Source organism: Chionomys nivalis, chromosome 7 (genome assembly GCF_950005125.1).
Source record: "Chionomys nivalis chromosome 7, mChiNiv1.1, whole genome shotgun sequence".
NCBI classification, from domain to species: Eukaryota; Metazoa; Chordata; class Mammalia; order Rodentia; family Cricetidae; genus Chionomys; species Chionomys nivalis.
The window spans coordinates 16,731,352-16,759,144 of NC_080092.1; the positions used below are offsets into that span (position 1 = coordinate 16,731,352).

At 38.8% G+C, this 27,793-nt stretch overlaps 1 protein-coding gene across 1 annotated transcript in view; it reads right to left on the reverse strand.

Annotated features, from left to right (window-relative positions):
- Ranbp17 (RAN binding protein 17) overlaps positions 1-27,793 on the reverse strand; it is a 329,913-nt gene that overhangs the window by 85,680 nt on the left and 216,440 nt on the right. The window contains exons 15-18 of the mRNA XM_057775288.1: positions 26,479-26,552; positions 25,470-25,550; positions 13,859-13,922; positions 13,664-13,772 (exon numbers count right to left, since the gene is read on the reverse strand). Coding sequence (XP_057631271.1) covers positions 13,664-13,772; positions 13,859-13,922; positions 25,470-25,550; positions 26,479-26,552 — 328 coding nt within the window. The remainder of the gene's footprint in view (positions 1-13,663; positions 13,773-13,858; positions 13,923-25,469; positions 25,551-26,478; positions 26,553-27,793) is intronic.

A 27,793-nucleotide genomic window follows, 5' to 3' on the forward strand; every position in this document is an offset into this window, starting at 1 on the left:
CAACATTGCCCAGCCTGTATGACCTGTATGAAAGACATGGGTTCAAACATTACCACCATAAAGCAAACACAAAAAAGACTCTAGGAAAAACAAAACCCCAATCTAGCAAATAGTAGAAGTGAACATTATCAGATCCTAGGTACATACTATACATGTACATTGAATTTAAAAACAATTTTCCTCTATGATAAAGTGTTTTCTAAAAGTGATTATTAATAAAACAGCGATAATTATCTTTGCAGGCAGAAGGGGACTGGCTTTCCAGTCTTTAGTGGATGCTCCGAAACTAAGCTTCAGTCCTGGCTCTGCCACTGTTAGCTGTCTGGCATCTAAGCCTTAGTGTTCTCATTTGTAATTAAGAGACACAATATTTACTTCATAAAGTTAGCTGTGAGGATTAAATGACAAAGCATCTGTACCTCCCCTTGCTGGCACTTCATAAATGACATCCATTAGCATTTTTTTTTGTCTTGAGTTCAACATGGACGTAGAGAGGTGATGATGATAATTAAATAAAAGTGCGACCACATGCCTGCCTTCCCAATAAATACCCTTCCTTTGGGAATGAAGCTCTGCAACAAAGCTTAGACTTTTCCAACGCAAAGGGATGTTTATTCACAACAAACATAAATTCAGAGCTTCTGCATTCCAACTTTATATTCTGAGCTACAGATAAAACAGTCTTCCAGATTTCATCTACTTCACGAATCAAAATTCTTGAGGCCCACTCAAAAGGGAGGAAACCACTCCTTGTCTTAGAAATCTGAGGTCACAGATCTGAGAAGAGAACCTGCTATTATTCTACTGCACCAGACCAGCAAAATTCCTATTCGCATTGCAAAGCTTATCCTTGTACTCACAGATGAGTGTAGCATTCTCTGTTCAAAGAAGCTTCTCTTTACAGTAAATGGAGACCATTACAGAAAATCACAACTGGGCATAATGCAGAGATAACAGAGCATGGGAGCTCGGTTAAATATCTATAACAACTCCTGAACCCAAGACTCAGGAAACATGGAGGAAGAAGGGGCACAGAGATGTAAGAGCCAGAGGACCAGGGAGACTGAATCTCAGAAATAACAGGGAAGGTACACTCATGACACATCAATCATATGGCTGCCGAAACAAGACCTGAGTAATGACAATATTAACAGACATGATAATGGGGAAGGGCTCAATTCGACTAGGTCCCGTCCCTAGACAAAAAACCGTAGGCAACTAATAACTGCTGAGACAGGGAGAATTAGCTTCTATAAGGATGGGACCCTTCAGTGGTCAGCACTAAGATCATTCACTCATATCCACATATGCCATGCTAAATGGGCTCAGCAGGTCCTGTGTATATAGAGTTATGTGTCTAACAATAACAGTCAAAGAAAAAGAGGCCATCAGTTTGAGAGGGAGTGGGAAGTGATACAGGAGGGTTTGAGAGAGGAGACATGAAAGGGGCTGAAGAAAATGGGAAGGGATACAGTTATATTTTAATTAAATTTTAATACAAATTTTAAAAAACAAAGATTTCAGTTGGGTGACAGTGGTTGACTGCCTTTAATCTCAGCATTTGGGAGGCAGAAGCAGGTGAATCAGAGTTTGATGGCAACCTGATCTACAGAGAGAATTCCAGGACAGCCAGGGCTATGCACAGAAACCCTGTCTTGACAAACAACAAACAAACAAACAAAACCCCACAGATTTCATAATGTGAAAAACAAAATACAGTTGGAATGTGAGCAGCAGTGCGACTCTACGTAACATCTTCACAGGCCTTTCTGCCCACTGTGTGTCAAGTGACCGACCCCCTCCACCGTCACCCTGCAGCTGCTTTCCTGTTCTCACTGGAGTTACTGTGACTGGCTGGGGCCTTTTACACACTTATCATTTGTCTCCTTTATGAGAACAGAACCTTTCTGGGGAGGAACGTGATCCGCTTTGACGGCAGCTGTCTCTCCAGTATTTAGAATAGGGTCTGGATGAAGTCGGTCCTGAGTTTATTCAAAGAACATGCTCATGGCTCTTACTATATTCAACAAACTGCTGGAACTCACAATCCCATGAAATCATACAATCTCAGTTTTTACATGTGAACAGAGATGCCCAAAAGAATTATGTAGCTTGCCAAATATTTCCCGGCTGATAAGTGCTGGTGATGATCTGTTTGCTTTTAAGTTCAGATCTTAATATGAACTCCCCCAATATCTCTGATGGGGTGAAGTCAGTGACATAGAATCTTGAATTTGGAGTTGAAAAATCAGAAGACAAGAAACATCTTGGTGCTGGTGAGGAAAGTAGAATCCCTAGGCCAATGCCGAGAGAGGCCATCAGTAGGGTCTCCATTGTGCTTTGTGCTCTTCCTGTGTGACTGCATGGTTATGTTTTACTGCCTTAGTTGGAAAACTGGTTACTTGCATCAGCATCCATTAAGGAGTTCCCCCTCCCCTGTATTGTCTACAGAGGTACCATTTATTGGTTCTGATGCAAAAGAAGAAATATGAGCTGTCTGGTAGTTTTAAATTCAAGGATGTAGTCATATATTTACTATGTAAAATGTACATGTCAGGACCTTATGAATAATAAGGTTGACATTTTTTTCTAGTAGGTCACAAAACTAATATGATTTATAGGTAAAATGCTCATTAACAAACTATCTCCAAATATGAAAGGTAAGTTATTATATTAATACACATTTTAAGTTCTTCATCACCCATAAAAAGAAAAGATAATTTTTTTTTGGCTTTTAGGACATCACCAAACAAGTCACCTTCCTAGGTTTCTGGGGGTATGGTTGAACAAAGAAATTATTATTTTTATATATTTCAATGATATGTTCCATATTATTTTTATGTTTTAGAGAAAACACATTTAGAATAGGGTCTTTCTTAATATGTTGTCAGCCAAATACTTGTTTTTTAGTGCATTTTATTTATTGTTATGCGCAGTTTCAAACCTTGGACACTTGTGAGATGTTAAGAGGAAGATCACGGAGTTTTAAGATTCTCTCAGCTACATAACGAGTGTGCGGCTAGACTGGCTTCCAAGAGACCTTGCCTCAAAAATCCAAACTAAACCAACAAAACCTCCCCAAAAGCAATCAACCTCTAAACACTAAATTGGAGGGGCGGTGAGTTTAAAATAGTTGATTCCTGCTCTGAGAGCTAAGAACTGAATCCCATGGGTTTCAGTACAGTATGGTGAGACAGGCACTGTGCAAGGGCTTGGCAGTTATTTTTGAGCTGCAGAATTGCCACTGGACTCCAAGCAGCTGGAGGCATTGTTAACCACCACAACTTGTAAGCCGACGGCACCATGCACACTTGTAAACAAAGCACTCCATAGGCAGAGGCAGGAGGACCTCCATGTCCAGGGAGATCTGGGTCGCAGAGGAGACCCTGTCTCAATTAAACAAAACCTAAATTTTTATAGCAGCAGTCTTTCATAATAGCCAAAGGTAGGAACATTTCAAATCGTAACTGCTTATTTAAGTCGAAGAGTAGATGAGTTATATGCATGTGTGTACATACATAGAAATATTCAACCATCAAAAGGGGAAAAGTATCAATATATGCTGAAACACAGATAAGCCTGAAAATTATTATACTAAGTTAAAGATAGACACAGAGGCTATAATTCCATTTATATTCAATGTTCACTGTAGGACATAGAGACAGAAAACAATTAAGTGGCTGTCAGTAGAAGGGGTGGGTTGGGGATGAGAATGCTTTGGAATTACATAATGGTGATAGTTATACAACCTTGTAAATATTCCAAATATGATGAATACCCTTGGATTGTACATTTAAGAAAAGCCAATTTTATGGCACTACATCCTAAAAAGAAAAGAAAACCACTGCCATGACAGAAAATCTGAGTCTATCCTTCTTGCCTTGAAATATATACAGACATACTGTCAATCTTTTGAGTTCCTCAAATTTGAATGCAGACAGTGGCTGGATCACTGGGGACTTGGTAAAGTGGGCAGGGAGAGACAAGTAACAAGTAATTACAGTAATTATAAATGATGGTAGCCACCAGCTGCTAAGTATATGCTGCACGATAAACACTATGAAATGCTTTGGCATTTGTGATGTCAGCATGATGGATACAATTCTAACATGGGAACATGTGAGTATTTTGAGTTATTTAATAAAGACAAATTAAAGACTGTCTTTAAAATAGAAAAATCTGTCAGTCACGGTGACAGACACTTTCAATCGCAGCTCTTAGGAAGCTGAGACAGGAGGATTACCATGAGTTCTAGTCCAGCTGAACAATATAAAAGACCCTGTCAAAACAAGTGAAGAAAAAAATTATTTTGCACTATTCAGATGAGTCCAATTGGCCCTAAGAGTCCTTAAAAGTGGGAGAGAATCATAAGGACAACACCATGAGCCCAGGCCAACTGTTCTGGGGGTGGGGAAAGGATCTCTAGAAGCTGTGAAGCAGGAAGATAGACTATCTAGACCACAGCACTGCCAATACCATAGTTCAACTCACTGAGACCCACTTTGGACATCTGCCATCTAGAACTATGAAATAATCTTTATCTGTTTAAATTATTAAGTTGTGGCAATTTGTTATAGAAGTAATAAGAATTTAACACAGTACATAAAGACTTGCCTGTAGTTTGGTAGTCCAAACTGAGGTAAATTAAGAAAAGAGTAAGACAAGAGTGAGTACAGAAAATAGTCCACTAAAGGCAAGTAGCTGTGGGTGATCCCAGCAGAATCCGTGGTCTCAGTCCATCTACCTCCACGGGTCCTGCTAAGTCCACTGTTGTAAGATGACAGTCCTCAAGTTTTGTTTAGCAGAGGTCTCAAGGAATGTGCTTGGCTAGTCCTTCAAAAAGACGGAATCTGGCTCCAGTCCAGTTTCCTTGTAAATTGATTAGGAGCTCTGGTCACTCTTGAGATGTCTGTGACTTCAGGCAGGGCAGGGTACTTTAGAATCGCAAGGAAGTGTCATCCGTGGGGAAAGCAGACGCAGGAAGAGTAGTGAAACTGCCTCACTTTGAGGTCCGTCGTGATTTGCTTATGACTTTCAATAAGTGTTTCTTTCTTAGTTAATAGTTACTAAGTAGGCATTCAGTTTGCATGGCAATACTCTAAGTATCTCCATTTAATAGATGAGAAAACTGAGGCTCTCTGAAGTTCTAGAAAACCACAATACTCACATTAGTTTCTAGAAGAAAAATACATTATACAGTGCAGAGACCTAACCTACAAGTTTCACCCCGAGTATTCTACTCCCCAGGGAGCTCTGGACTATACCCTCAAAGCCAGGTACATTATTAAAACTGGATCTGGACTTAATGGGCTGCTTTCTGCCTACAGGGCCGGCTAATTAGTCTTAATTATCTCATTATGGATTCTAAGTATTTCCAGCTGCTTTTTACCCCCACTGCCCACTCTCCCACCCTTCTCCCATGTCTACTTTCCAAGCAGTCTCTGCCAAGTCATGGACACAGGTGAAATGGTGATGTATTCTTCACCTATGAGAACATTAGCTATTCCTCGTCAAGCCGCTCACCTGCTAAGTCTTCCTGAGAAGCCTACTTTTCTGTTCCTTAATCCATGAAAAGAAAAACCGCTTTGTCCAATTATTAGACATAGAACACCATCTAAAATTTCATCTGACCTTCACTGGACTAATTGTCATATTTGTCTACCCAGGAAAAACCAAAGACGTGAGTCTGTTCACTTCATAGATTCCTAGAAAGTAATCTCTTTTTCCCCCTCACTGTTCTCGAGCCAAGAATCAATCATTTGGTCCAAACAGTTCAAATAAAAAAGAAGAAAAAGTTTTATTTCTTCCTGGATTGAGAAGGTGAGGGCTGAGGAGTGATCTGGCGGGAGTGGGTACAGACATGAGTTCTGACGGCTACCCTGGGCAAGTCAGTGAATCTCTGAGCCTGTTAACAATGGGATGATGGATACTTAATGCAGACTGCTGAGAGGTTAAATAGGATAAGGGACATGAAAACAGCTTACTGAATGTGAGTTTGAATTAAATATAAAGCATATTCAAAGTGACTATTTTTATATGTCAGGCACATTACAAGTGTAAGTAGTTTGCAAAATATAAATCTGTAAATAAATGTTTGCTATTTTTAATAAAGAAGGGGCGGGCAGAAGGCTAAGCAGATAAAAGAACCCGCCACCAAGCTCTATAGCCTTCAGTCTCTTGAAGCACACAAGGCAGAGGAAGAAAACGGCCATTTCCAAGAGTCCTCTGACTTCCACAAGCACGTCACCATTCCACAAGCAAGGTCACATTCTCCGAATGTGAAGTGACCTTGTTGAGGTAGATGTGGCCTATTAAAAGAAGTGGACCACCAGGGTGGGCTTTGAGGTTTCAGAAGCACACACAGATACAATGTAATACAAAAGGAAGTTCCTTTCTGTGTATCTAAAAATCGACCTCTAGCTGCTATTGGTAGAACATTCTTTCCATGTTACACAAGTAGTTGTTACATAAAACTCCTCACCTTTAGGTCAGCAGTATCTTCAAGTGCCAATTACTGTTACAAATCATGAAAACACACATGGTGTCACCCTCACTTCTAAAGACAGAACTGTCTTAACAGCCAAAACCACCATTTTTAAAAATATTGGTTTTTACAATTTAAAATACCCAAGGAACTGTACTGCTTACCCAAATCCTACCCAAATACTTCTGAGTGTTCAGGGTCAGAATTTCTGCATGTATGACTTGATATGACTGTTAACACTGAACAATTCCAAGTTTATTAGTGGCAAAAACATTTGCAACTACTTTTTGGTTCTTCACAAAAACAAACAGCTTACTTTTAAGTTTTTTCTACACTTCCCCATTCGGTGTTTATCAAGCTAATTTACTTCTATTTAAACAACAAGAAAGTTTTTGTTTATTCAAATATTTTACACTGAACAGCTTGTTGGAAGTTCTCTCTTTCCTTTAGCTTATTAAATCAAAAAGTTAATTGTAAGACAACCCAGGGAGCTGTGGAGTGTTCCCTGAAGGGTTAGCCTGCAAGCACAGAGGTCGACCACCATTTCTTTCTACATGTGCATTTACTTGCGAGGGGACTTCCTGTACTCCTCTGCTAATTTCTGAGGACTTAAATAGCACATAGCTAACATCGTTTCCACATTGAAACATTATCATCATAATGATGAAATGATTCCAATTCTGTCCTTCATAGAAGTGAGCATTTTGTCTAGTTTATTTAAAACAGTTTGATAACATAGTACAACTGCTTATTGCCAAAAACTCCCCCATTTTCATCTGAAATACAACCTGGGGCACATAGCATCTAATTAAATTCATACAAAGTGCAAATTATTGAATATAACCCAAAATGCATTTCAAAGTAAATACCAATTAATGTGACACCCAATTTCTCTCCCCTTCTAACTGCTCCAGTGTGTATGGCTTATATAAAAATATCTAATTCATTTTGTAGGATTCAATTAGAATGTTTTGTATTTCAAGCCAGGAATCACGTCCAGTTTTTCTGCAAGCAGTTTGGTTAGGCAGTTTTTTCCTAGTTGATTCTTATCTCCCTGAATCAGTGCTATAAAATTTACCATTATTGTTTTTTGAGAATGGTTCTCATCCTCATTATGTTTGTTTCTTTCATTTAACACACGATCTGTGCCTCTCTTGAGTATAGTACTATTTTTTTTCTTCCTTGTTTCCATGGGGCAGTGAACACAAAGAGAAAATTATTAATCTAGACGTAAGAAATCTTTGACAGCAATGGCACCCTCAATCTAGATTGTGAGAGGCCTCAAATAATCAAAATCACGTTCAACAACATCAAGAAAAACAGAAGCAGTAACAGTGTAAAAAGGGAGCAGGCACTGACTAATCCAGCACCAGAATGGCTGTGTGTAGCCATCAGTTGTAGAAGCAACGATAAAAGATATTTCCAGGGAGACCCTGGCAGGCAGGGCTGATTCCAGCAGCCACAATCATGGATCCTTCTTGTTTGTGATCGAACAAGCACCCAGTTAAGTAACTACAGTGAGCTTGGTGCTAAAACGTCATAAAAAAGATAAAGTCAGTACTCTGAAGAATTTCAGCTTACAATGGGAAGAACAACTCTGGTCCTTAACAAGGCAAAGAAACCCTAGTTACACCACAAATCACGGCTTGATGCTTACATGCTCACTATTTTACAAAATCACTGTTAAGTAGGGAAGGGGTATTTTTTTCAAACAGCATAAAGTTCCATGCAGACAGTTATTTCAGTTTTAAATTTAACCTGTAACTCAGATACAACTGACTTATGTGGAGTACCTACTATGTACCAGGTACATGTCTATTATAGCATCGTTCTGTTTCATTAACAGTATGAAAAAAAGCACTAGAATATAACAATTACATTTTTCCCTAAACTTTGAACTGAAAAATATAAATTCATAATTTATACTGTTATGGGACAGATATTTAAAAGAAATCTAACTTGGAAAAAGTGAAATTCTCTTATTCAAATTATAAATGTTTACTTAAATTTTTATTGTCACAGTTTACATTAAGCAATAATAAGTAAAAGTAAATCTGCCTTCAAAAGTGTGCATTGCAAGTCAGGCGTGGTGATGTACAATTTTAATCCTAGCACTCAGGAGGCAGAGACAGGAGGATCTCTGTGAATTTGAGGCCAGCCTGGTCTACAGAGGAGTTCCAGGACAGCCAGGGCTGTTACACAGAGAAACCCTGTCTCAAGAAACAAAACAAAACAAAAAACTGTGCAAGGCAGAGTCCTTCTGGCACCAATATGACTATTACTTATCCAAACACCAGCCAAGTATGAAAGTGTTTTGGGATAGCCTGCACTATATTCAGACTCACGTGCTCTTCTGTTGTTTACAACAGACAAGGACAAACTGTGTGTGAGGACGCCTTGAAAAAGGAAATCCTGACCCATTTCCATTATCAGGTTCTGAAGGAATAGGTGACAAAGCCAATCTCCAGGAAATGTACATGTATTACTCTTTAACATTGGTCTCTCCATTTCTTTCACTATGAAACAAGGTCATTAAAAGAATGAGGTCTATACAGTGTTTTAAGCATTTTAATGACTGGACATATGGAAAACAAAAATGCAACTTCCTTGAGACCAGGCAGGGCCCATCAAGCCTGATGTGTGTCTTGCCCTTAGTTCAGCAGTGTGTTTGCTAAGTAAATGACTGTCCAGAAGAGCGAAGGGTGCAGGGCTACCTCTCTGCTCTCCACAGCAGCAGCAAGAGGCAGACTGGCCAGTGCTCAGTGCAGAAAGCTTCTACTCGGAACTCACACTAGATTGGGTTTTGCATGCCTGGTTTATACTCTTCAAATATTTATAGACAGTTTTCTTTGCCTCCAGCTCTGGTTGTCACTTAGCCAAGTTATACATACATGGTTCTTTTAATCTTTCCTTAGAAATCAATTCCACTCAGCTCCTTAATCATTCTAGCTGCATTTTCTCAACTTTTGGCTATTAGTCTTTCTGGTGACTTATTCTGCTGAAATGCATGAAAGTGATACGGCCACGGACACGGAGAGGGTTGGTTTTCCACTTGAACTATTTCAAGGTTCAATGCATTTTATGTGCAAAATAAAACTTTTATATGATCATACCTTAAAAATTCTATTTATGTTGATGTACCAATCAATCGATATTCCCCCCGAAATATTATCAGTATTACATTCTCTAAGGATAACAATGTCACTATCCAAAACTTCTTGTGTCTATAGCTGACTGATCTCCTCGGAGTGTTTCAATATGAGAAAATGCAGGAATCTAGAGTATCACAGCCACACAGAAATGTGCCTACTTCAAGATTGCAGCTACTTGTAGACATGTTTTCTAAATACAGCTTTTCAATTAAAAACATTAAAATTGAATAAGGATTTTTTTTTGAAAACAAGACTCTAACACTAAAAGTTGAGGCATCAAAGGAAGGCAAATGGGATGACATCAAACAAAAAAATGCAATGATACATAATTTCATTATATTAAGAATGGCTGTCCACAAGGAGGAACGATAACGAATGCTGAAGACAGTGCGGGCAAACGGGAACCTTCGGCCACTATTAGTAGCACAGTGAGTACGGTCGTCATGAAAACCAATCAGTGTGCAGATCGCTCGAAAACTTAAGAAAGAACACAATCCACCAATTGCACTATCAGGGACTCATCCAAAGGAAAGAAACAGATAGGTCACTACCGTGTTCACTGCAGCAGTACTCAGAACAGCCAAGAAACAGAACCAAGCCGATCACCCGTGAAACGTGGGGAAAGTATGGCACTTATACACAGCACGTTATATTTGGTCATCAAAAGAAATGAAATGCCGTTTGTGACAACACAGATAGAACCTTATGTTAAGTGAAATAAAGAAGGGCACAAAGACTACTTCATATCTGAAAGAACTTTATAAAAGTTGTAGTAACAGTGCTTACCAGAGGCTGAGGCCTGTGGAGGAGGGGAAGGGAAGGGAAGAAGCCTACCAATAGGCATTTAGTGCAGTTAGGAGTTAAGAAGTCCTGATGTGCTAATGATGCACTAATGGTGTATTGTACATTTAAAAGAGCTACATGAGGATATTATAAATGTACAAGAGATAGGTGTTTAATGCTGAGCTGGGATTGTAACTCATTTGTAAACTGCCTGCTTACCATGCACAGGATCCTTGGATTTGATCCTCAGTACTACCAAAACCAAAATAAAACAAAAACAACAGAAATTAAGAAAACAAAGCATATTTAACGTGAATAAAACACTGAACAAGGCTTATAAATATCAAAACATTGCACTTTACCCTGAAAATATACATAATCTCCCTGGTTTTATTTATCAGTTAAAAATAAAATTCTTAAAAAAAATCAGAAATAGGTATTTTTTGGCATTATAAAATACAGCAACATATAATTATATCTACCATTTTAATTAGCACATGCAATATCTTATGCAGTCACCATTTTTGTAGTGAGAGTATGTCCTGTACCCTTGAAAACGTACATCACAGGCATAAGCTGGGGATGGAGTTCTAGCATGCATGAGACATAGGATCACCCACCCCACAATTAGATGTCACATCTCTTGAATTTTATTTATTCCCATCACTAATTGAAAGGGCACATCAAAGCCAGGACATCATTTCACACTACTTCCAACTTCAATAGTTCGTGGTAACGACCATCTTCAATTTTACGAGATTGCCTTTTTTAGAGCCTATGTACGAGTGAGATCAGGTAGTAGCTGGTATGTCTGTGCCTGGCTTATTTCCCTTAACACGACCCCTCAGGTTCCTCCATACAACTGCAAATGATTCACTTTCTTGAATGGCTAAAGAGTACTCCAGTGTGTTTGATATTTTTTTTGTTTGTTCATGCGCCAGCGGATATTTAGGTTGTTTCTATCTCCTGGCTTCTGTGACTGTTGCTGTAAGGAACACGTTGGTGCAGATGTCTCCTGCACACTGACTTCACTCCCTCTGGGTGTACATCCCACTAGCAAGATTTCAAAAGCATGCTGTGGTTTTACTTTTAATTATTTAAGGCATTTCCATATGGTTTCCCACAACAGTAACAGTAATTATTTAGCATACAAAAGCCCCACATTTTATTTAGCTCCTTTTGATGTATTTTTCTCCACTATACACAACTGCCCTATTATCTCAGTATTGCCTTTTCACTTAAGAACATTAAACTTTATGTACTGTATTGTCTTCAGCCATCAATTTTTTTTGTGCCACAGGCCACTATAATTTTATATACTATGCTTTTAATTCTATTATTAGACATTCACATATTTTCCATTTTTTTTCTTGAGCTTAACTGTTACTACACACAAACAGCAGCAACAATGCAGGGCTAGCACTGCAGTACCAGTAGAGCATTTCGTCAGTATGCACGAAGCCCTGGATTTGACTCCTAGTACCACATAAAACCAGACAGGGTGCATACACCTATAATCTCATTACTTGGGGTTAAGACAGAAGAGGACCCGAGTATAAGGTCATTTTCAGCTACAGAGCAGTTCAAAACCACCCCTTCCTGACACCTTCTCAAACAAAAACAAAACAAAACCACAAACTTTGCCCCTGCAGACTTAGACAATGCAAGTGCTGTGGATATAGGTCAGGGTAGAGTGTTGGCCTAGTACATCAGACATTCTGGGTTTGGTTCTCAGCACTGCCTAAAATGCAGTGGACATACACAGGCCTGTAATGTCATCCTAGCCACTCCAGAAGTAGAAGCTGGAGGTTCAAAATTTCCAGCTTGTTCTCGACCTCAGCTTGAAGCCCACATGCACTACTACATTGGACCCTGTCTCAGAACAACAAAGGGAAAGACCATTCCTGTTGGGCTGGCAAGATTGCTTACTGGACAAAGTCAGCAACCAAGCCTGATTACCCGAGTTTGATCACTGGAACCCACATGGTAGAAGAACAGACTGACCCCAACTGTATGTTGTGGTACATGAGCACAAACACATACAGACAACAAATAAAATTTAACACATGAAAAACAAAATGCAAGAAATATATCAAAACAAGGCAAATGTTCACAGGTATTCCCCAAGACTGTTCCTGGACTTCCTTCCCTTGACTTTGCAGTAGTGTGGATTGAAACTTGGGTCTTGTACATATTAGACAAGTGCTTTATTGCTGTCTTGACCTTTAAAGAAAATTCTGAGATAAAATTGAGGTAAAGGGAACACTTCTGTATTGCTGGTGGGAATGCAAGCTGGTACAACCCCTTTGGATGTCAGTGTGGTGATTTCTCAGAAAATTAGGAAACAACCTTCCTCAAGACCCAGTAATACCACTTTTGGGTATATATCCAAAGGATGATTAGCCATACCACAAGGACATGTACTCAACTATGTTTATAGCAGCATTGTTCGTCATAGCCAGAACCTGGAAACAACCTAAATGCCCATCAATCAAAGAATGGATAAGGAAAATGTGGTACATTTACACAATGGAGTACTACCCAGCAGAAAAAGTAATGATATCTTGAATTTTGCAGGAAAATGGATGGAGCTAGAAACCATCATTTTGAGTGAGGTAACCCAGACACAGAAAGACAATTATCACATGTACTCACTCATAGGTGGTTTTTAAACATAAAGCAAAGAAAACCAACCTAGAAATCACAATCCCAGAGAACTCAGACAACAATGAGGGCACTAAGAGAGACATATATGGATCTAATCTACATGGGAAGTAGAAAGACAAGATCTCCTGAGTAAATTGGGAACATGAGGACCTTGGGGGAGGGTTTAAGGGGAGGGGAGAGGCAGGGAAGAAAGTAGAGAAAAATGTAGAGCTCAATAAATATCAATAAAAAAAAGAGAAAATTTCGAGATGAGACAGGGGCTGCCAAACTGCTGGTCTTGAACTCACTCTGTGGTCCAGGCAGCCCTTGAACTTGCTGTCCTATCCTGTCTCACCTGAACCACCATGTCCAGTTTCTAGATTAGTAAGTGTAAAATTAATGGGTCAAAGGACACAAAGAAAGAAAATTCTGAGGTAAAGAATCAGAGCAAATAGTACAAAGATCTGTCTTTTGGCTGCAAAGCTTAGAAAGTTATGGAGATGGTCAGAGAAAGCAACGTGTACTAAGTGAAATGCTGTACTTGCTATTCCACTCCTTTCACGCCGTGTTCATCTCCTGTCAGGCGCCATCAACTTACCTAGGTCTACCATCAGAAGGCGAGTGAGGGCTGTGTAGAAAGTTGTTCGGCACCTGAAGTCACTGAGACTGTAAGTATCACCGATGCCAAGAAATGGAAAGTGTTCACTCTAATGGAAGCAAAAGAGCATGGAAAGTTACCAATGTCTGACCTAATTATCCAGAAAACTTTAGTCACTAAAGAATTAAGACGTACCGTGTGGTTTTTTAGCATGAATTTCACAGCATCTATTTTCACAAGTTTTTTTAAAAGGATATAGGTAGTAATGTTAAGGAATCTGGAGAAATGTATGTAATAAATCACAAAACGTAACTAAAATGGCATTTTAGTATGTAAGAAGAATAAATATTTCTAGGATTACTCCTATAGAAATGTCTTTCATTTTGCTAAGAATGATAATCCATTATTAACTAAGGCAATTACTTTTCCATCTTATACATATTCTAGTTATGGAAAGAAAGAATGAGTCCTATAATTAAGACAAGAACCCCTCACTATTAAAGCCTTGATAGGAGAAAATTGAAACTGACCCTTTTTACATTTGGGTATAGTTGGAGAATTTCTTTTTACTTAATGCTACTTCATAATAAAATTATTATAAAGACCCATAATAGACTATCAAGAAAGAGAAAATTATTCAATTTTAAACAATGAACTCAGAAATTTAAAACCAAAAATCTAGTTAGGAAGATATAGCAAAATTCATGCCATTAAGTGTTGAAAGACAGCTTAATGTAATTAATATGTCTCTAGTGTTTAAGGGAAAGGCATTTTTTCATGGTAGCTAGTCTTCACAATTGTAGTGCTGTCATTTCTGCTCTGTAGATACAGAAACAGAAATTTAAAGAAATTAAGTTGTCCATCTAAGATTGCACAGATATGGTTAACTTTGTTGACATTTGAATTAAGGCTTCATTCAAAGGATCATGTTTTTTTTCCTGTATCACATCGATCATCTGAACAGGCAAACTCTGAATGAGAATAAAACCGAGATTATAAACATGAACACAAAGCACGGATAACTTCTAGTCCACTTTGGGTTTTAGGGCTGCATACTCAGGATGCACCCCCTCTTCTCTTCCTACACCATATTCATGTACTTTCTGCTATAGGATATCTTGGTTATTCTATATATTTCCTTCTGTCTTGAAGGCTACAGCAATCTTACTTGGTTCCATTCACGTCATAATGGAAACATCAGCTCCTTTCTTTCGTATAATTTCTGAACATGGAGCTTTGTAAATTTCCTTTGTATGATGACGCTGAAAAGTCCAATTATCATTTTAGACACGGAGTGGAAAGCACATTGGGACACAAGACAGGAAACATAGGCTCCTGGATCGACGACATCTGGATAAGCTTACATAATACGCTCAGCCTGACAGAACTTAGTTCCTCTCCAGCAACTGAGAACAGAGTCTATGGCCAAGTGACTGCATGGGTTGTTCTGAGGATCAGGTGATGCACACATATTTACTGACTATAAACCAGGGAAAAGACAGGGGCTGAAGAAAACTTACAAAGGACACTAGCTATGTGCCAATTCTTATAAGTCTAACTGGCAGAACGGTATCACTTCCAGTTGTTCAGTGACCGAATGAATTAAACAAAACTAGAAAACTTTCCCAACGACAGCTGTTAACATGGCTTAGATGTAAGTTTGTCCAACTGCCAGGTGACCACTAGAGTGGCATGTTATACGTGTGTGTCCCTGGACAGCACTGGCCGCCGTGCGTTCTCCTCGGTGTACTGCATTTCTGGCAGCCACAGGACAAGATCAGTGCTGAGAAGCAGCAAGCGTTTTCTTAGACTTAAAGATGCGGATTTGACGACTTTTCAAAATCATCAATCTCTGAGCAGATGAACTGCCACTCAAACTTCACTCAGTTAAACAAGGGTGGGGATCAATAAACTTAGAAATATCTTAAGTAATTACCAAAGGCAATTCCCTTAAAATTGCTAAGTTAAAAGTGACAGGGTATATGGGTAATATGAATGCTGCCATTAAGAGGAGCCTTCCTGTCAGCACTGCTAACAAACAGTAAGTCATGTTTTGACAACAGAGTATTTATGGAAGTAATAAACGAACATCCACAGCAAAAACATCATCTGCAAAGACATTTCCACAGAACCGCACCTGTGCTCTTTATACCAAGGTCAGCCCCCACTGCCTCTTAATTCTCAAGAAAAATGATTAAAAATTTGAAAAAATACAATAATGAGAATTCATCTGAATATATACATTCCTTTACAGGAATTCATCTCAAAGCTAGTTAATGGTCTTAATATTTGCAATGTTAAAGGAAAAGGCAAAGGACGTATCTATAGGATCTTTTATTCTTACTCCTCTCTAGCAGACAAGCCTTCTTTTGCTCCATTTTGGGTAGGACAGGTGGCTTATGGCAGTACTAGATTAGGTCTGGAGGCCTGCAGCTCAGTGCTGAGCACACCATGGTCACAGGAACAGCAAGAGTGCTAGGACTCCTGAGCAGTAGAAGGAGTTAGCACAGGCTACTCTGGGAACCTGGAGGCCGGAGCTGAGGTCATGCAGTTCTCCATGGCTTGCTCAGCCCACTTTCTTATAGAGTCCAAGACCAGCAGCCCAGGGATGGCCCCAGCCATAATGGGCTGGGTCCTCCCCCATCAATCACTAATTAAGAAAATGCCCTATAGGCTTGTCTATAGCCCAACTTACAGAGGCATTTTCTTTTCCTTCTTTTCTTCTTTTCTTCCTTTCTTCCTTTCTTCCTTCCTTCCTTCCTTCCTTCCTTCCTTCCTTCCTTCCTTCCTTCCTTCTTTTCTTTTTTCTGAGACAGGGTTTCTCTGTGTTATCTCTGGCTGTCGTGGAACTCAATCCATAGACCAGACTGGCCTCAAACTCACAAAGATTCACCTGCCTCTGCCTCCCTGAGTGCTGGGATTAAAGGCATGCGCCACCACCGCCCAGCTGGAGGCATTTTCTTGAGATTCCCATCTGTCAGATTGACATAAAAAACTATCCAGCACAACTGACCCCTTGTCAACTTGACACACAAATACATTACCATTAAACCACTTTTCCTGTATCATTCATTCCAGAAGATCTCATGTTAAAAACCATAAATAACTTTCAAAGTTCTATAGTCTTTACACATTAAAAACTCAGTTTTTTTTTAACTTATTTATTTATTTTTATTCTTTTTTAATTAAAATTTCCACCTGCTCCCCATTTCCCATTTCCCTCCCCTCCTCCCAAATATTGCCCTCCCCCCACTTCCCTCCCCCTATCCCCACTCTTCTTCTCCTCCCCCCACTCCATTCCCCCTCCCTCTCGATACTGAAGAGCAGTCCAAATTCCCTGCCCTGCGGGAAGACCAAGGTCCTTCTATCTACGTCCAGAAAGGTGAGCGTCCAAACAGGCTAAGCTCCCACAAAGCCAGTTCATGTATTAGGATCGAAACCTAGTGCCATTGTCTTTGGCTTCTCATCAGTCTTCATTGACCGCCATGCTCAGAGAGTCCGGAATCAACCCATGCTTATTCAGTCCCAGACCAGCTGGCCTTGGTGGGCTCCCAATAAATCAGTTCCACTGTCACAGTGGGTGGGTGCATCCCTCGTGGTCCTGATTTTTTGCTCATGTTCTCAGAAAACTCAGTTTCTTTAAAATAGCCAAACACTTTTAAAATCCAAAGTCTTTCTATTGTAGGCTTCTGTAAAATAAAAAGGAAATAATTTCCTACTTCAAGAGGGAAGAACGAGGGCTTAGTCACAGTCAAATCAAAGCCAAACCAAACTCCAAAAATGTGAATGTCTCAATGTCTAATGTCTGGGCTCCTCCAAGTGGCTTGGGTTTCTTCCTTTGCTCTGCCCCTGCAACATATGCGGCTTGAGCTGGCTCCGCTCAACTGCTGCTGCTGTTCTTGGCGGTCACCCCACGGTACCAGTATCTCCAAAATGCTGGCGTCTTCTGCTGCAACTGGGCTGCATTTTCACGAATGGGTTCTCTTCATGGTGCCGAGTCTCAACTTCTCCATGACTCCTTCAACTCTGGGCCTTCAACTGCCACTGAGGCTGCACTTCTCCAATGGCCTGTCTTGTATTCCATGACCCCTTCATGTCTTCAATACCAGTACCACCTGGGTGATTCTTACACTACCAAGTTTGGCTGCCAGTACGAGGTACAACCTTGGTTACCTCTGGGACACAGCCTCTGTATGCTGACTCTCAGGAAACACTTCCAAGAAGATTTTGCCTCAACAATTCTGGTCTCTTCTTAATAAGCACTAATTTCTCAGTTCCAAACAACAATCAGCATCAAGTAGACCAGCAAAGCAAACGCTTCACTTTATTAGTTCCGCTGATTCTTCAGCCCCAGCTGACCAGAACCACAGAATCTTAACTCAAAATAACAAATGGCCCCGATTGAGCCTTTACACTTTCCTCTCAAACGTCACAAGTCAGGCACTGCTCAACATTCTTATGTTCCGAGTTTCTACAGAAAGCTCACCAAGCATTGCACATTCAATAGCTTTTCTTGTATAAAGTGGTCAGCTCTGTCACAGCAGTAATACCCCACAATCCAGATACCAACTTGTCTTAGTTAGGGGTCCTATTGCTGTGATGAAATACCATGACCAAAAAAGAAAAGGTTTATGTGGCATAAACTTTCCCAGCACTGCTCATCATTGAAGGAAGTTAGGACAGAAACTCACACAGGCCAGGAACCTGGAGGCAGAAGCTGATGCAGAGGCCATGGAGGCATGCTGATCACTAGTTTGCTCCCCATGGCTTGCTCAGCCTGCTTTCTTAGAGAACCCAGGACCACCTGCCCATGGATGGCCCCACCCACAAAGGGCTGGGCCCTCCCCCACCAATCCCCAACTAAGAAAATGCCCTATAGGCTTGTCTACTGATCTTATTTTCTTAACTGAGATTCCCTCCTCTCAGATGGCTTTAGCTAGTATCAGGTTGAGATAAAATTAACCAGCACAAGTATTTTACCAAACCTAAAATGTCACCAATTGTAGAAATAAGAAAACCATTGTTTTTATGTACTATTTGAAAGAAGAGGTACTTCTATGTTTACTTTATGTTACATGTCTAAGTGTTCTGTCTGCATGATATAAATGTACTACATGTGTGCAGTGACTTGTCCTTCAGTTTCAGACAGTTGTGAGCTGCCATGTGTGTGCTGGAGACTGGACCTGGGTCCTCTGTAAGATCAGCAAGTGCTATTAATTAATCCCTGAGCCATCTCACTAGCCCCCCAAAAGTGATTATAAATAATAAGAACTGAAAGTTCTATCTTACAAAAATAGTATTAACGTGAAAAAAAAGAATAGTTTCAGAATTGAATAGCGTAACCTATATTCACTAAGCATGTCAGGGTAGGTAACAACAGGATTTAGGCAGGTCTCTTAGGGCCACATATGTTCAGTGTTTATAGACAATTTAGATCTTGAAAACAGGCCTGGGGGGGGAAGTCCATGGATAAGAACACTATATGTCAGGAATATGAGTTAATTTCTGAAGGAAGCCTATGCTCATGAACCTCAATCAGGCATCAGAGTGACCAGGTTTTCTTCTCAAGCAAGGAATGGGAGTTAAACTTCAGTCACTCAGTAGGAGAGGAGACAATATGTTCTAAAAGCTTTAATCTCTATCACTTTAAATCCAGTAGAGAATAAGACTAATGCACAGTAAACAAAGTTACACTCATACCTAAGATGTAGTCATAAGAACACCGTGTTAGAAGAACATTAAGAAATGTGTCTGAGGCTACATAGCCTGGTCTACATAGCAAGTTCCGGGATAACCAGGGCTGTCAGGATAACACAGACAAACCCTGTCTCAAATAACCAAAGGGGAGGGGAAGAAAAAAAAAAAAAAGAACATTAAGAAGAGTCAAAGATGATGAGAAAAAAATGAAGAGAATTAAGTGTTCACTAAGCACTAAAGGATTAAGGATTACAACTATCTTGGTATTGCTTTCCTAAGTTTTAATGAAAAACCAAAAATCTGAGTTTAACCATCCTGTCAAAGGAGAGGAATAACATTTTTGGTGATTCAGTGAGGGACAAGTAAGGGGTCAGGTGGAAAGAAAAATGAATGTCCTTGATCCCAGGGTAAAGTATAAATCACTGTTGAGTGGGCGGGTCAGCACACGAGTTAGGGAACTCAGTAAGTCAGGTGGCGTTAAAAGCCTCGAATGTAATCATTGATGTAATTTTATCTGAGAAGCAAGTGGAAGTGATTCCGGACTTTGGGAAGAGAAATAATCAGATCCAAATAATATCCGTGGAACGTGATCTTTTGAAGATGGAATATAAAGTGGGTGAAGGCCTGAATGAGGTATGCAAGAGTAGAGATGACGCCCATACTCGACTTGTATAAAGCTATCAGACAGGAACTAAACGAGATGGCTTTCCTCACGCTGGATAGACAAAGAAAATAATAACACTTGATGAGCGATGTTAATAAAAGTATGCTTGAGGGATGCATGTGAAAACTCACTTTATTTAACATTCTCTCACACCATTTGGAGAGAGGATTATTTAGGGAAAGAAAACAATGTATTAAACTTAGAACTCTCACAAAGGAAGAATTACTATCCCCTATGTCTAAATCTTTCCTGTAACACTTTTATTTCCATGTTTTACTTGACTTGTTTTATTCTGTACTTTTGTTTCATCTCTCATCCTGTATTCTCTCCTGACTCCCATCTCGTTCATGAATCACACCTCACTGGTAGTAATATCTACTATGCATAGTACCGTAATTTAAAAAATATTATATTTAATATAGCATGTTAGCTTTATCTAATAATAATGTCTCCTTAAAAGTAGTTATATCATGGACTGAAGAAATGGCTCAGTGCTTAAGAGAGTTTGCAGTATAATCATGAAGACCAGAGTGCAGATTCCAAAATGCATCTAAAAGCTGGGGGTAGCCTTGAGCACACTTGTAACTCTAGCATCGAAGTGGTGAAGACAGCAGGACCATTGGCAATAGCTGACTGCCACACTAGTTGAAAAACTAGCACATACTCCATATATACATGCACATGTACACTCAATACATACACAAAAATTCAGTTATATCATTGTCATATGCCCACATTATTTTTAACATATACATTTCCAAAAATTAGTACATAATTTGAGTTAGATTAAAAAATGTTTTATGTTGGTAAATCAGTTGACTTTGGGCTCTTGAAATATGAAAAGAGGTCTAAAATCAGGGTAATTCTGTTAGAATTGAGAGCTCTGAAAGCAGGGTCTGTAATCTGCTCCTTTGTCCTGCACTTGGCAAACGACTACTATTAGCAGAATTGATAGAGAAGAAGAAGCTATTGATACGGGATGGCCTCCTGTATATGTGTTGCTTTTATTGGCTGATGAATAAAGCTCTTTTGGCCAATGGTTTAGCAGAGTAAAGCCAGGTGGGGATCTGAACAGGGAGAGAGAACAGTACTGCCACGTGACCATGGTATCACCTTATTTTCTACACGTCTGGTTTCCTTGGCAGCTGCCCGACGGCTGCTTGACTCCACCTTTTTTCCTCCTCATCCACATAGAAACTAGAATTCTAGGTGTGTAAACAAATCAGAGAGGGAGGATCCCAGGCACTGACCGGCTGTGGAAGGCTGGGACAGATGCATGGAGCAGGTTAGCTCAAGTTACTAAGAATGAAGAATTCTTGAATTGTACTTTTGGAAATTCTAGGTTTATACTAAATAAAAGTTATTCAAATATATTTCCACCCCGGGCAATGATCTGATGGGAAAATATAATAGTTCCCTCAAAAGAGTCTCTGGACTTAAACATTACAAGTCTCCTCAATCCAGGGGGTTCAGAGTAGGCTAACAACACCTGATTGGAAAGGTCAGAGGCTGTCTAGCTTCACAGCACTACTCAGGAAAGCGGAAGACCTTATTCAATGCTAACAGATCTCAAAGACGTGCCTCAGGAGAAATGCCTGACTTTTGAGCAGGACATACATACAATTCAGTCCTATTTTCTTTTTTTTTTCACTTTGTTAACTACTTTTACTTTATTACAGCAATTGTATAATTAGGTCAAATGTACAGGCACTATTTAAAAAAATATATATATATACAATTAGCAGGCATTTAAAGTCTATTTCTTAATGACTCCTTGAGGTATGTTGTTTACTAGCTGAGATTCTTGGTCAAGTACAAATTCAACTGTATCTGTCTTTGTTACTTTTCATTCTTTTTTCTTACCTATTTTTCTTTACTGTTTACCTTTTCAAGATACACCACACAGAGAAATAAATGTAAAATTTAAGTAACTAATAAATAAATAAACGTAAAGTTTAAGTAACTAATCCGACATGCACTTGCAAGTGCAAACCTGAGAAGCAGCATCAGCTGAAGACCCCAAGCACCCTCTGTGATCACATGTCCCCTCTTCTTTCTGGAAGTCATTAGTGTAGAAACTGGTCTTCTCATTACCTTCTCTTTAAATTCACATCTGTGTGGGTGTATCTCGATTGCTTCATGTGTCTTAATTTCTTCAGGAAAACCGGCCGAGGCTCCTTCCTCAGACTGCTGACACTGTCCATGACGCTGGGTAGTTGTGTTCCATTCAAGTGCACTACACAAAACCCACTACTTAAAGATATTACAAACTAACCATTTCTCACGTTTTCTTCCTGCTAATTCTGTCTTCTCACATTCATGAATTATGTAGAATATAATGAAATCTTATAAGTTTTTGAAACATTAGAAAGAGCTTAAGAAGAATTGTTTTCTGGAGTGGCTGATGTTCTCAAGTGTTCACTGTAACATCTGCTCCAGCCAACGGTTTACATGGTCTTATAATTTAAACACACACACACTACTGAGACAGGAATGCAAAGGCTGTTCATAATTTGATTAGATTACTTTAAAAGAAGGCACAACAAAGGCAAGTACATAAGTCAATTGTTGAATGTATGGAAAAGATAATTCTTTCAGTTCTCATATTTATTTATTTACATGTATTCAAAAATTCTCAGCATGCTTTGAGAAAATAAAAACAATTCATCTGAGGTGATAAAATAAAGGCCTCTAGGAGCTGCTAAAACAAAAAGTTCTATCCTTACATCAGGAGATTGGCTAGTAGGGTATGGTGGTATACACCTACAAACACAACACTACAGGCTGAGGGAGCCTGGGCAACATATAAGTACCTGGTGAAATTATGTCTTAAAACCCACCACTATCAACAACAAAAAAACTGACTTTGAAATTTTCATTTATATTTCTTAAAATAAAAATTGTAAATGTTTCATGACTCATCTTTATAATTTTTATTTGTTGTCTACCTAGATCAGCAGTTCTTAACTTGTGGGTCGTGATCTGTTTGGGGTTGCGTATCAACAGCCCTATTTTATAACACTTCAAGGGAGAAACTCTCACACGTCCCCAGTCAGCAGCCCAAGCTTTGCAGAGAGAAGCGCTGGTATGGGGCCTAATGACGTGATGGCAGACATCACGTTCTGACGCTCAAACAAGCTCTACCACTGCTTTAAGGGAACTTCAAACTTTTTTGTGATTCCTAAAAAAACAAAACAAAACAAAACACACACACACAAAAACTTTGGTAATTTTTCTTTCCAAACAAGTGATTAGATTAAGGAAAAATAACCAAATCTCACAGATTGGCTTTGAATGTCACGATCACTGAACGACTGCCACCTGCAGCACACAAAACAGAAAACAAAACACAAAGCAAAATACTCAAGGAGTACCCAAAGACATACATTATAAAGAAAATGAAAAAAATTCATAAGATAACATGGTTATTATTGACTTGCTAATAATATCTTAAAATATTTCAAGTATCAACATAAGGCTTTTTATTAAGGAAGATGATTAGGTGATACTTTCCTACAGCTGAAGAATGCCATTGTATTTTTAAACAAAAAATAAAGTATTATTTTAAGATCATGATTAAAAACCACATATAATAATGAAAATGGATAGAACAACCAAACATACATTAGGTAGCTAGAGACTGCATCGAAATGGATACACCAAGCACATATTCCATTATGTAAATGAATTCAAGGATATTTCATGACTGATCAGCTAGAAGGGACATAATGATTTATAATTCAAATAACTGAGCACTGAAATCAAATTGAACTAATATATATTTCTAAATATGCAAACCTGAAATAATTGTTAAAAAATATAAATCAATGTACCTGCATGGAAATAATTCATATCTGTTAGAACCTTTAACCTTTATCTAATAAATTTTTTTAAAGGAAGACTTTTTAAAATTAATTTTAAGAGGTATTCAAAAGGAATAAACAGCTCAGAAAATAAAAGGTTATAATAGCTGTACTTAGATAACAAAGAGTATCTTAATAGATACCAATAAATTAGGCATTATGCAAATTATACCAAAATACAAATCAAATTAATTTTATATTAAATATCAATTTCAAACTAAAACCAGAGCAAATCTAAACAATAGGTCTGTGTCCCAGAATCCCAGGCCTTCCCATAGATAACACGCTTTCACAGTAATTCACTGTGAAAAGCTTGAGAGGTTGCAATACTATGAAGTACTTATCAACCACTTCATATGTTAGAAATAGAGTATTTCAGCACCATTATTAGAAAAAAATACAGGTTGAGTTTTTTTAATAAGAAAAAATACATATCTTAAAAAGCCAAAATGACCACTGGAATTGGGTTGTACATCACTTTTCAGTAAAGAGGAAAAACAGCCTGGACAGGTGTAATTTATCATTTTTCTGATTTAATATCAAAGAAATATATTAAAATAATAAAAAGAATCCTGAAATCCTCAAAATTTGTAGTGATAAATAGCCCTCCCTGTCTTTATTGCATTATACCTACTAACAGAAATATTGCATGGTGGATTTTGCCAGACAAGGACGATTATTTTCCAATAAAAAGTTGCATATTAAATTCCAGCACAAAAGTGGGTGTCTAATACTTTGGAAATCTTTTATGGTTTACAGAGGAACACAATCTTAAACTTAACTAATACAAGCATATTCCTGGAATGAAACTCCACTAAAGGATTCCATCCAAAGCCAACTATTTCAGAATTGTCCATATATTAAGATATCTTCTAATGTTACAGGTTAACTAAACCAATGGTTATTTAATTTTTATAACATCTATATATCTTACAGGTAACAACATAAGCAACCATCTACAATCCATTTCTAATTGGTAAAATATTACACACACACATATATCTAATAAGGATGATTTCTGGTTTCATATTTTAAAGGATTTCTAGAGACAAATATGTAAACATTTAATGTGTAACAGGAACTCTTGAGTAGGTGTGACAATGATCTGGTGAGGAGGCCGACAAGCAAAGACGTGGTCAAAAAGCCGATGAGTCTCTTTCTATCTCGACTCACACAAGCCCTACCGGCTGATGCACGTGAGACTTTTACTGAGGGATCCAGGGACACTTCACCTTCTTCAAGATGGTTTCATGCTTTCTTTCAGAATCAGAATTTATGAAAATTGTGAACAACTATGGGCTGAAATACACAAGTGCTGCATACTTTACTGTGCAAGCATTTGTTAGCCTAGATTAATATAAACAAACCTGGCCAGTTAGAAATATATGTATGTTTATATAAGATCACTTATGATTGAAAAATACTTCATAGTACAGTCATCATAAACACACATTTATAGAAAAGGCTAAACAGATTAGACTTTTTATTGTAAATTTCTGGACAATCAGAATTAGGGAAAAATACTTGGCCATGTAAATGCACCTGCTGAGTTAGTACCTCACATATACAATGAAAAGGATATCCAACTGAAAGGTCATTTAGGAATTGAAGAGTCCTTGAAATTACAGGCTCACATCTTCCCCAGTACTTAAGGTTTGTAACACTAAATATGAAAAAAAATGTATTGAATTGTTAAATAGCTGCCTGTACAAGGAGAACCACAGAAACATAAATATTTTATGAAGTTAGGTGACTTCAATCACAAAATAAAAAGCATGTTTGAATTTCAACAACTTTTTAAATTCTTATAGCACATTTAAACTTTATATGATCAACCTACAGTGAACACTGGCATAGAATTCTTTAAGTTTTAAAATAGTTCTGTCAATAATTCTCTAAGATAGTCATTCCATAAGTTAAGTGTTTCACAGAAAAAACATTAAATTTAGAATAAGGTCAAACAGAATGAAAATGGAATTATCATCACAAAGGAAGCCAAGTGAAGGTGAACCAGTTACTGCCCCAAATGAAGCATTAACTGGTGGCTCCAAAACTGACTTATGGTCCTGGTGTTGACCCAGCTTCGTCCTGCAAGCACAGCAGGGTTGTCTCTGAGACACACAGCATGCAAGTGAAAGCACACCAATGTCAGTTCAACATGCCACCATGTGTCTGTGAGGACAAGCCATGGAGCTCCATAGACACATCTCTGCTGTACCCAATGGATGCTCTGTTTTAAGGTGATTATGACGATAGCTCGCAATAAGCGTTTCATTGGTCTTTGAGGTAAGGGTGTTTTGTTTTTAATTATAAAGTAAAAAACAATTCTGCCCAAGTAAACTGTGGAGTCAATATTTGGAAATCTTTTTAGGTCAGTGTGTTCTGATATTGTACACTATAACCATGTGAACTTCCTGACAATGATAATGTCCTTTAGATGGTGAGTTGAAGTAAGCAGAAGAATGCACACACAAAAATTTAAGGCCAAAATTTTAAGTTAAAAATTAGTATCTAAAAAAGGATTCATAAATATGGTATGATATGTGACTCAAAAGGACAGAATAGAATTAAAAACCAAAACAGATACTCACATTTTTGTCATGAATGTTTCTAGAACATGGCTGTCATCTGTTATTCCTAAGACTTCTGACATACGGGCATACACCTGCATCAACAATTAAGTGTTATAAGCTTTATCATCCATAGGCAGTTTCTTTTTTTTTCTTTCTTTTTTTTTTTTTTTTTGGTTTTTCGAGACAGGGTTTCTCTGTGGCTTTGGAGCCTGTCCTGGAACTAGCTCTTGTAGACCAGGCTGGTCTCGAACTCACAGAGATCCGCCTGCCTCTGCCTCCCGAGTGCTGGGATTAAAGGCGTGCGCCACCGCCCGGCCCATAGGCAGTTTCAAAAGACTGCTAGAGCTAACAAGTCTAAAAGTCAAAGATGTGCTGCATCCACACTGCAAACAGGGAGTGAAATGAAAACATCGCCATTCTAGCCCGCAGTCAGTTTCCCCCAGGAAGCACTCCTCCTTTGGGATGTCTGTATTCCGACACACAAACAGACCCACACTCATTCTTTGCCCAGCACACTACGTATTTTGTCCTCAAAGCTGGGAGCTACCATTTTCTTAAAGGTGGGAATAGGCACGCACAAAAGACTTGAAAATATTGTTCAACAAAGAATCTAAGTAAATACCCTATACCTATTCTAATTTCAGTAGAGCACCAATAAAATTCAAGATAATTCAAGAAGATTACAAAAGTATTTTTAGAAAACCATGAGATCGTATATCAGCTATAGACACCCCTTGTAACACTCTAGCTTAGAGAGACAGAGACAGGTCCTACTGTTGATGGCGGGGCTGATTGCAGAGTTTGGAGTACGACATTTCTGTCTTAAACTCAGGCACACCATGCATTTGAACACACAACTATACTTCAAGTGAGGAAATACACCATCACCAATGGAACATCCCTGGAGCCTGGCAAAGCTGAGAGTAGTTAACACCTCTACACCTCTGCGCTCTAGTGGGGCTCCAGGTTGTCCCTGCCAGACACCAGCTGCATGGGATCTCTTTTCTGTCATCTTATCCCCAGTGATTATGTGGTCTCACCTTCTGCAATTTTCTTATTTACCAAATATGACAACCTAGCTTTATTTACACATTCGCTTATATACTGTCACAGGTCACAAATAGGACAATAAATCACTCAGAGTTAAAGGGTCACACCAGAGGAGGGCAGAGGTATTAAAAGGCACAGGACTATATTCAGCTTTCCATTGTCTCTTCTGTTGACTCCAGGCCCTCCAGGACAGTATTCCCATGATTCCGCAATGGCTGCCGTGCTTACTGTAGGGTCCTAAGACACTTGTGGTGGAGGAAATGAGAACCCGAGCACCTTAGTT